Genomic DNA, 10,961 nt, shown 5'->3' with positions numbered 1-10,961 from the left:
AAAAACGTTTTTTGTTGTTTTTCTTCCCTAGAAACGTAAACAAGCAACACTTAGCCTGGCGGCGGGGCTGGTAAAGCATGGTGGGCTGCCAGGCTTATAATACACTGGGGGAAACCCTGCATACTTTCATTTCAATCTGTAGAGACTCGCATGGAGAGAGAAACAGCAGTTAGACAATTTTATTAGACCGAGAATTTGGGGCTCGGACATCGGCAGAAGACGTGCAAGCTGAGACTCGCTGCAAGCTTGAGTGATCGGCTCGAGCAAAGCTCAGGTAAGTCTTCCCCCGGGCCCGGTCACTGGTAGTGGAGCTTGGAGGGAAGTCTTGATAGGACCTGAGGTGTCTGGGAGGCTGATGGTGGAGATGGGGAGGAGGTGGGTTGCAGCACGACTGAAGTCATCTTGAAGCACAACTGAAGCGGGTGCACTTGTGGCTGCTTCGCCTTTTAAAGGAGCTCTTGCTGGATGATTGGATCGAAGCGGAGCGGTGGAGCGTCCTGGTTGGCTGCAGCGAAGGCATGGTGATAGATGATGCCAGTTAAGGAGAGTACAGGTTGAACTTGCGCCTAAGGCTTCATATCTGACAACTGTCAAATAAATGACACATTAGCTGACAAAAACCCTTTAAAAATATAAAAATAAAAAATAATAAAAAAAATTATTTTTTAACAATAAGTTTTCTCTGAATAATTTGCAGGCATGTTTCAAAAAAGATCTGCAAATATTGAACCGAGAATATGCAGGAGTGATGTTTACATTGGGCCTCATATTGATTAAGCTGGGCCAAGGTAGAGTGAGCTCTAAATCTTCTTGTTGTGGCTGAATGAGAAACTGGAAAATTATACTATCAGCCAATTTCTCCCCCCAAAAAAGAAAATTAGGATAATTTATTGGTGCCTACAAATGTTGGTCAAAAAATGCATTACTTAAGATCATGTTTACTTGTTTTGGTCATTAACTATTTCTACTAACTTCATCTAATTGTGCTAATTCATATATCAAAATATTCTGCTTCTTCTGGAGATTCTTGCTATATCTTCTACTAAAATTCACTATTGTACTTTTTTGAAATATTTGTGCTTTTGTGCAAATTTCAGCCCCATTGAAATACATTGAAATTTTACAAAATTCCATGAAATTCTGCTAAAATGTTCTATTTTTTCATAGCTTACTATGAAGGATGGACGTCTACTTCTGCCTATTTCAACCTAGAAACTCCATTCAACTTTTAAACAAGTCACAAGACTTTAAACTATATTCAAATGTCTCGGCTTTTTTATATCTCTTACAGTTTTCCCACAGTTGTGATTAATGTTTTATTCAGATTTTTGATCATTTTCAGGTTTACAACGTAATCCTATGGTGGAATTCTCAAACTGTTGTCAGTTGTTGGTGTACACTCTAGTAACTGACGTTTTTTGGACTTTTCATACTTTTTGACAAACAAAATGATGCTGTTCATATTTAACTGTACAGAAAAACCTTCTCCTATTTCTTTAATGCATTTGTCTCTTGTGCTCTGTTTATATCTTTGTGTCAGCATTCTTCTTGTTCTTCAAGAAGTCTTCATTCATATTAAATTTTACTGTTGAACTTTTTAAAATATTTCAGGTTGCATCCAAATTTCTGCTTCTGCTGAATTATGTTATATATTTTGTTATATTTTACTATTGTACTTTTTGAAATATTTCAGGTTTTATTTGTAATTATACAAATTTCTGCTTCTGCTAAATTGTATCTTTTGCTACATTTTACTATTGTACTTTTTCAAATATTTTACTATTGAACCTTTTGAAATTCAGGTTTTATACAAAATAGTTTCTGCTGAATTATACTATGTGTAGGAACCTGCTATAAAACATAAAATATTTGAAAACCAGACTTCTATGATCTGACAAGGAATCACACCAAGGCCATCAGCCAGTGTAAAACTGAACTGATGCGATCAAGCTACTGATAGTGGCAGGAGTTTGGAGCTGCAACAAGAAGCTAACAGAAACGCTGAAGAGAAGAAGATGCAGTTGCAGCCATGCATGCCTTAATGTTGCACACCACAGTTTTTAGCAGTAGCTCAAACACTAGTATTGTTGTGGATCTAAGTTGCAAAGTTTTCCTTCAAGCAAATGCCCCCTTTCTGTAAATATTTCTGCCTGCGCCACCAGTTGTCTTTTGAATGCCCCCCAGGGGGGCAATACCACCCCAGTTGAAATGCTAATTTACAGAGTGGAGTGGCAAAATGTTGTCCAGTCAGGATGTGACATGCTTACAGTCGGAATGTTGAAACTGAATCAGACAGTAGTTGACCTTTGCCTTCAATATGCTTTACTTTTAGCAGTTTTATTTGTTTTTCAGTTGAATTGGAAACAGAAAATGCCCATATGTGCAAAAGGTGTAAAAAATGGTTGTCAGGGTGTCTGGAAAGCATTTTAAGGGCACTGTAACATGTAAAATTTACTTTCCTGAACTTTATATGTTGTTTCCTCATCAAAAACATACTTGGAACGTATGGAATGTATTCTCCATGAAAACCATTCAGCTGTGCAACACGCATGGGTATGGCTTCAAGGCACAGCTCCTCCTCAGAGCTGCTAGTTTCCAAGCTCCTGGGTCTTACAAAGCAGCCTCCCCCCACGAATTCACCAATCAACTCCTTCAGATTAGCCAGCACCAATTACCAACTGGGGGAACTGTGTATCCCCCAGTTCCCCCAGTTGGTAACTGGGGTATTATCGGAGCTATATCTTAATGTAACTCTGGTAAAAAATGTTGTTAAAGGGTTAAGAGACGAACCATATTGTGATGACTTCCTCAAGGCGGAGTTTCAGAAAGAGCAGGAGTTTTTAAAAAGCCCAATTTCAAATTTCATTTGAAGTCGTATTTGAAGTATTCAGGATTTTTTAAACAACTGATCGCAGCATAGTTGCTTGATTGTGCTATAATATGACACTGTGCTATAATATGGCACTGTGCTATAATATGGCACTGTGTGGCTGGAAAACACATAATACTGCCCCTTTAAATCAGGGCTCTGTCCTTTTCTCTGTGCCGCCATACAGCTTGTTGGAATTTGTTTTGCTGAATTTCTGAATAAACCCAAATCGAATTTACTCAGCATTACCAAGCAGAAAGTTAAGTTTAACTCTTAGCTTATATTCATCAGTACTGTGACTTCTGCCTGTTTTGGATTTTGTTGTGACTTCTGTGGTTGTTTGTTCTCTGCTTTACGGCTGATTTCTGTCCCGGCCTCTCTTGTTTTTCAGATGAGGGCAGGAATGCAGTACACCTGGCAGGAGGGGCTCAGATAGTAGCTGAACACATTAAGTTCCTCTCCCAAAATACTGATCCGGAAAAAGAGAGACTCTTGGCTGTCTTTTGTGGCATGCTGATGAACTATAGCAATGATAATGGTAATGACCATCTTCCTCCCCCAAAGACTTTATACTTATCTCAACTAATCAGTGGGCGTTCTCTTTCTTCTTCCCAGACGGTAGATGTTGAACTTAATCTGTGCTTCTCTAATTCAGGCTCATCTGTTCCCTTCTTTCTGTCACATCCTCTTGCTTTTTCATCATCTTCACCGAGGTAATCTAAACTCATTAACATCATCTTTCATCCTAGCAGTGCCTTCCTCCCAACTCTTAGCCAGATGGGATTTTGGAGAGTGTGCTGTGACTCAGCTGCTAGAACGTCCTCATCAGTTATATAGCTTTTAAGCTATTTTAGTAACACAGCTCAAGGGAGCATCAGTCTGTTAGTCTTTCACCCTTGTGTATAGCGAGACGGATAACGTGTTTTGGAGCCCTTAGACTTGAACCCTCCTTTTATTTCCCAGAACCAGTAGCAGATTGGGCTTTAATGAATGACATGGCTCCAGATTTTCCACCAATTGAGCTCCACTGCTTTGGAAGAGCTGGTGCTTAGCAGTAAGACTGCTCCTGTCTGCCATCCAGCAAAAACAACAGCCTTTGTCAGGAACTATATCCAAACATGTAGCTAAAATGCTTCTGGACGCACACTGTATTGATGCTAACTTTGGTGTGAGCTGATATTTTACCATATTGGTGACAGTGATGCAGTGTAGGATTATGGGGAGTTTAACTGAAGCGATGGTGAGGTTAGCAGGTTGGCTGTTTTTTTTTTTTTTTTTGAGGTTTTTAAAGGGAAAATAAGCGTATATGTATTACATAAAATATCTGTAAATATTGGTTATTGACCATAACAGCAATAGTTATATTGGATTTAAATATCGCCCTAAATTTTTATATCCCCTTAAAATGATTTTAGGTATTTTGTTAAAAGTCCTGTTTTTTATCTGGCCCTGAAATGATTATTATTTCATCATCCAGTGAATGTAGCTGTTTTCACGTTGAGAAATTGATCTTGTCTATCTTCACAAAGCTCTGAAAATCAGCCATAATTCCCTTTTGTTTTGCTGTGATAGAGGGCTGACTGACAGACCAGCCCACTAGATCTGGGCGATTAACTGGTGCTGTTTATCGCAGCCATCCCTCCATTGCTAGCTTTGTTTGGGGTGATAGGCTTTCTGCAATTCTGATTGCAGAAAGCTGCAATCAGTTCACCCCTACTTCCTTTTCACTTGTGATCAGAAATGCAGGTTGGAACAATGAGGTATCCAAATTTAGCCTCAAGAGTGGGTGGAAGAGAGGTTTTTAGTCATGTAATGACGAGGCTCTAAGACGGAAACCATCTGAGGAACCATTTGGAGCCGGCTCCGACTCCAGCTGTGGTTTAGCACTAGAATCAGTTCGGTGGAAAAACGCTTGACCTGTTTGTTGCTGTCTTACAAAACTGCAACATTTTATTTTTTTTAAGAGTTATTCTTAAACGCTAATTGTTGAGCTCTAGAACTTCTGACAAGTATCTGCTGCTGCTTCCTTGTAGTCTGCCAGCTCTTTCATACTTCCTAAATCCTTTATCATCCTAAGCAGTCTCGAAAATTGTGGAATTTTCAAGACTTTTAATTATCATTAGATAATTTTCTAACTCTGGATATTGTAAGTGTGAAATAAGTTCCCATACTTTATTGCTTGTTCCAGAAATAAATGGAGTTTTACATTATGTCCTACTCATTAATCACTGTGGTTTTTACATAACCTCCAGATTAGCATTCAAAAATAATGATGTTTCACCCTCTGTTTTAGCCTTTTACCTCTGGGATTAAAACTGGCCCCAAAGTACTTGAATTGGTTTTAGTTTACACACAATATTGTTTAAAGTCAAATGTAATTTATCTTGGGCAATTCATTCCACATTTCTCTGTTATGGTTTCTAACTGATCTATTCTTGTCAGATGTAAATCTAAAAAGAACTAAACAAATAAAGGATGCTCGTTTTCCAGCCTTAGGCAAGGATCTTTTGGCCTGCAAAATGTGAGCTAACTTCCAAAACTGACTCCCAGCTTTGTAACACCATAAAGTGAAATCTAGGACTGGTTAAGTCATGTCAACCAGAGACACCTTAACCTGTTACCTTTAACTCGCAAAGGCAGAAATCCTCATAAGTTTTTTCCTCCATCAGTGCGGCACTTGACTTCCAAACTAACCTATGTATTAATTTAAAGAAAACTCCAATCAGAGACAGGTAAGCACCGGCTTTTCGTACCTGGTCTTCAATAAAGATGGAGACCAGATGTAAGTCATGGGGTTTGATTGGACAGAAACCATATAGAATAGAAGTGGTAACGTGTTATCAAAACAAAGTGAACCTTACTGGGCCCAAAGGATATTCCTTACAGTGCTGGGAAAAGTTTTTACCTCTTCAGACTGCCACATTTGCATGTTTCAGTTCATCAAGCAAATTGTAACTTCAAACAAAATGAGCCTGAATCAATACAGAAGCCATCCAGTTGAACCTGACTTTATGTTTAAAGTAATTGCCCCCTGAACCGGTCATGTCTTCATCAAATGTCCTTAAAAGTGTTTGTGAAGTCTGAAACATGGCTGTGGAAGAATCCTGGCCCACTCTTTTCTGCTTAAATTCAGGCATATTGGAGGGCTTTTCAGAATGAATATAATATTTAAACTTGTCTATGCAATAGGTTCTTAGATGGATTTAACTAGTCCAGACTTTGACTAGGCTTCTCTCAAATCCCTTTTTGTTTATTTTTTACTGTTCGGAAGAGGACTTGGTGGTATACCTTGGATCATTTTCCTGCTGCATAACTTAAATTGTCCTGGAACTTATGGTCATAATCTGATGGCTGGAGATTATCCTTCAGAATTTTCTAGAATCCATGGTTCTGTCCATTATGGCAGTAAGTCTAGGACCTAGACTCTAGGTCCTAAGCCTCAGACTGTTTGACTGTAGACATGATGCTGTCTTCCTGAAATGCTAGCTTTAGGTCAGAGAATATTTTCCCAACAGTAAGTATGAGATGGGCTGTTTTGTTCTTTTTGGGTCAACAATGGTTTTTGCTTTTGAATTCTGACATGGAGGCCAATTGAAGCAGAGCTAATCCGATCACTTCCATTCAACTCCAGTGTGGCAACAAGATGATGAAATTTCCTTACAACTAAATATTTCACAATTAGTTACGTGGGAACAACAGGATTCAGCCATGAAGTGGGAGGCCACTCAAAATTACAGCAAGGTCAGCAGATGTTGAGGAGTGTATTGTGTAGTCATCAACTTTCTGCAAAGTCAACAGCTGCAGACCTCCAAATTTATGTGGTTTTCAGATTAGCTCAAGAGCTGCATAGAGAGCTGAATGAATGAGGTTTCAGGTTCAAGCAGCTGCACCCCAGTCTTGCATCACCAGGGGCAATGTGAAGCCTGGATGGGGAGGTGTAGAGCTTGTTGCCCTGGACTATATAGCAGCGGACATGTTCTTCGGAATCATACTGCCGAGGGTTTGAAAGAACAGTACTTGCCTGACTGCATTGTCAGGTGTAAAGTTTGGTGGAGAGAGGAACAAGGAATGTGGTGTTGGGCTGTTTTAGCAGTTAGACTTGTTCCTTCAGTTGCAGTGAAAGAACTTTTAATGCTTCAGCATACTAAGACATTTGAAGAACTTTGAGTGAACAGTTTGGAGACAGTTTCCTCATGTTCCAGTGTGGCTGAGCACCAGTCCACTTAGCAAGGCCCATAAACATAAGGATGATCCAGTTTTGTGTGGGAGAACTTGACTGACCTGCAAAGAGTTCAGTGTTTGACCACACAAATTTGCTTTCAGAAGGATGCTAAAAATTTCCCATTAACGCTTTTGAGCCTTGTGGAAATTAAGAATTGAAGTAATTTTAGCAGCAGAGGATGCTCTAACCTCACATCAAGCTCTGTAGTTTAAGAATGAGAGTTCATGTGTTTGTGATTCTGACTATATTTCAGAATCACAAACACGTGATTCTGAATTCAGTGCATGTGTTTTTCTGCCACGTCACAATTCCACTCTACTTTGTGTTGATTACTTAAAATCCACAGATATTTGAGGTTTTAATGATACAAAATGGGAAAACATTGGAGAAGGAAGAGGGATACTTTTGAAAGGCTTTATCTATGGTTCCCTGTCCCGGACTGGACTGGATGGTTTGTTTGTGAGTGTGTACTTGTACATAGTACTCATAGGGTGCGTTTACACTGCAGCCTGAAGTGACCCAATTCCAATTTTTTTGACGTAATGCGACCTGTATCTGATCTTTTCATGGCAGTGTGAACAGCACAGGTCGGATTCTTTTTCGAATGTGACCCATATCCGATACGTATCCGATCCAAATGCGACCTAACGTCCAGGCCGCATTCATCCGAACTGAACGTCAGTTTCTCAACAAATCTCACTATTCTGCGTCCTGATATGCGCAAGTGGGAAGAAAAACAACAACCATGACGGACTATATGAGAATTAAGTTGTTAATATGCTGCTCCGGCCGGATAACAACTTCAAATATATAAGTTATGCTCCACCATTAGCCTCCATGTTTACTTCCGCAAACACTGAGCACTTCTTCTTTTTATGGCGGTTGGCAGAACACTGCCAACCGCGCAGTAGAGGGCTATTGCGCCCTCTACTGCGCATGCGGGACACTTTCAGGTCATTTGCCCGTTTACACTGCAGAACACACAGGTCGCATTTACTGGCAGTGTGAACGGCCCGGCAAAAAAATCAGAATTGCCAAAAAATCGGAATTGAGTCACTTCAGGCTGCAGTGTGAACACACCCATAGAGGACTATCACCATTTTCAGTAGCGAAGGGAAGTTATATGTGGAAAGTGAGTACATTGTCCTGATCCTCTTTTTTTTTTTCAGTTGTACTAAGCTCTAGTAGTTCGGTTTAGAGGTAAGTTGTGAATTAAGTTTTGGTTACCGTTGGGAATATACCATTTCTGGTTAGGGTCAGGAAAATGTCCAGGTTAGGCATAAATGCAATAACTAATACAAAGTTCTCAGTTGGATAAAAGTACAACATTGCATATGTGCATGTCTATAGGTAATGGTAAGGACAAAAGTTGACCTGAAACTAGAACTGTATAGACATTTTGCTGATTTACACAACGGAAAACACTATTTATGAATTAGGGTTAGGCTAAATTCTTAGACTTGACTAGGCTTAGGGAAAACATCAGGATTAGGCTACAGAAATTGATGGAAGTCGATGCGAGTTCACACAAGAATATTAAGGCATGACCGTGTGTGTGTTGGCAGAGTGTTATGCTGGGTTATCCACTTGGCTGCGGATTGGGAGGTTTTGAAAGGTTGCAACTTTCTGCAGCTTTCAATGTAACACCCCATGTAGATTTTAGAGTTAAAAGGATTGCCATTGCTTTTTGTTATTGGTGCATCAGCTTCTTAGCTTTTGCTGAGAATCTGAGAAGGCATTTGCTCTGGAGAAGTGATGAAAATGGGAGAAACATGCTCTCAATGCAGAATAAAAATTTATGTAGTTTTTTTCATTGATTGTGTGTCAAATTATAGAATCATTCCCCAATGTTAGCACCTATAAGATCTCATCTTAATAAAAACGTTAATATTTATGTCCAGTTGCTAATAGTCTTTCTGGAAGTATGTGAGGTGATCAAGGCTTTGCTCTCTCTGCTCTGTATGTCTTCTGTTCTGCTGACTTATCCTCATAATTCTTGTTTTTCAGTACTGAAGGTGTTTTACCTCATTTTTCCTCTCAGCATTTAAATTATCGACCACATTTTATACACCTTAGAGGATCAACTTCTTGTGTCCTATTATCCATGTTTCTGTCTTCAGCCATTAAGTGTTTGTATCCTGATATTGACAGAAGAAGAAATCTAATCTAAAATCTTGCTATTGAATATTTGCTGCCATGTGGTCAGCAAATTTCTCCACGGGAGCCAGACACACCACTTCAATATAATTCATAATGTTTCATCTCAATATAATTCATAATGTTTCTTCTGAAATGACATAAAAATATTGGTTTTTGTGGCACACACCTTTTACATATTAAGAAACATCACTTAGCTGCATTTTTCATATCTGTGTTTTTGCAGATACCTTACAAGCCCAGCTGATTAACCTGGGTGTTATTCCAACCCTGGTGAAGCTGCTGGGCATCCATTCCCACAACACCGCCCTGACAGAAATGTGTTTGATTGCTTTTGGGAACTTGGCAGAGCTGGGTAAGTACGCTACATTAGCCCAGGTTCGAAATATTCCATGTCAAACGTGTTAAACAGATACACAAGGGAGGACTGTTTTCTCAGCACTTTTAATGCAGTATAATGTGGGGTACAAAACTAACTGCTGTTGGTGATGATGTGTGCTTTCATCTCTTTTCCATTTGCTCTGGAGAAGAGATGAAAATGGGAGAAACATGCTCCCATTGCAAAATAAAACTGGGGTTTTCAGCAAAAACAAACCCACTTGATGATTCTGCTGGAACAGTTACTAGTGCACCGATTCATGGCAGATCACCAATCTTCTAAAAGCCTGACCTGCCCATTCCGATTTTGGCCAATACAAGATTTTGTCATAAAAGTCGCTAAATATAGTGACAAAGTTGGATCTGTTGATCAGCCCTCTCTTATGGCAGAGCACAAGGGCACAGTGGCTGATCCCCACTCTGTTGGTGAGCCTGCAGGTTTTAATCAGGTAGGGTTGATGAAGCAAAATGGCGGCCTTGCTCTGTCAGCTTGCCCCAGGGCAGCTGTGGCTACAATCCACTTGCCATCATCAGTGTATGAATCTGCCCTTTGATATCTCAATTTGATATAAAGAGCATTATAAATAAAATAAATTTTTACTATTATTTGGTCCGAGTGGCAAAATGCTCAAGCAGCAAAAAGCCAATTCATTTGCTTCTGTAAAATGAATTAGCTTTTTGAAAACTGCAACATGTGTGAGAACTTACCAAATTTGACAGACATATCACGCCTGTATGAAAATTACGTATTTTAAGGGAGTCACTAAAATTACAACAGAAACGGTTCAGCAGTGCCCTTTGGTAGCTTTCGAAATACCCTCCTCCCATTGACCTTACTTTAGTGTAGAATCATGAAACTTGGCACACTTGTACAACTCCACAAGATGTACAGAAAGCTCTATTGGTTCTACGGTCTATACCAAACAGGTATATCTTGCCATCTTGGATAGAAGTTCCGATTTTGACCTCAATTTGGCCTCTATTCTTATCTGTCCCCCAATAGCAATCCATGACACTCAATGGTGGGTGTGGTCTAATTCCTCTACAGCACCCACTAGGGTGTCCACCCGTCCCGTAAAATACGGAATTGTCCCATATTTGGCTATTAAATGTTGCGCCCTGTATTCGGGACGCGATTTGTTCCGTATTTCTATAAATGTCCGATAGACGCGCGTCTCTTTAAAACATCCCCAATCCAATACTCCACCGTCCTTAGGAGCAAGACCTCTCGTAAAGATACAGACGTGAGAGGGAAGGGCGTTCCCAGGCCAGCCGAGCATGTCCTGGGTCTTCCTGTGGGCCTCCTCCTGGTGGGACGTGCCCAAAAGACCTCAC

At 39.9% G+C, this 10,961-nt stretch overlaps 1 protein-coding gene across 3 annotated transcripts in view; it reads left to right on the top strand.

The window, feature by feature from the left end:
* Positions 1–3,476: 3,476 nt before the first annotated feature.
* rap1gds1 (RAP1, GTP-GDP dissociation stimulator 1) overlaps positions 3,477–10,961 on the top strand; it is a 41,677-nt gene continuing 34,192 nt past the window's right edge. For all 3 annotated transcript variants that reach the window (XM_016680909.1, XM_016680910.1, XM_016680908.1), the window contains exons 1-2: positions 3,477–3,582; positions 9,475–9,603. In XM_016680909.1, coding sequence (XP_016536395.1) covers positions 3,492–3,582; positions 9,475–9,603 — 220 coding nt within the window. In that variant the 5' untranslated portion in view covers positions 3,477–3,491. The remainder of the gene's footprint in view (positions 3,583–9,474; positions 9,604–10,961) is intronic.

This window comes from Poecilia formosa, unplaced genomic scaffold, assembly GCF_000485575.1.
Source record: "Poecilia formosa unplaced genomic scaffold, Poecilia_formosa-5.1.2 Scaffold262, whole genome shotgun sequence".
Classification (NCBI taxonomy): Eukaryota; Metazoa; Chordata; class Actinopteri; order Cyprinodontiformes; family Poeciliidae; genus Poecilia; species Poecilia formosa.
The sequence above is the reverse complement of the archived record's forward strand: the minus strand, read 5'-3'. Positions and strand labels throughout refer to the sequence as shown.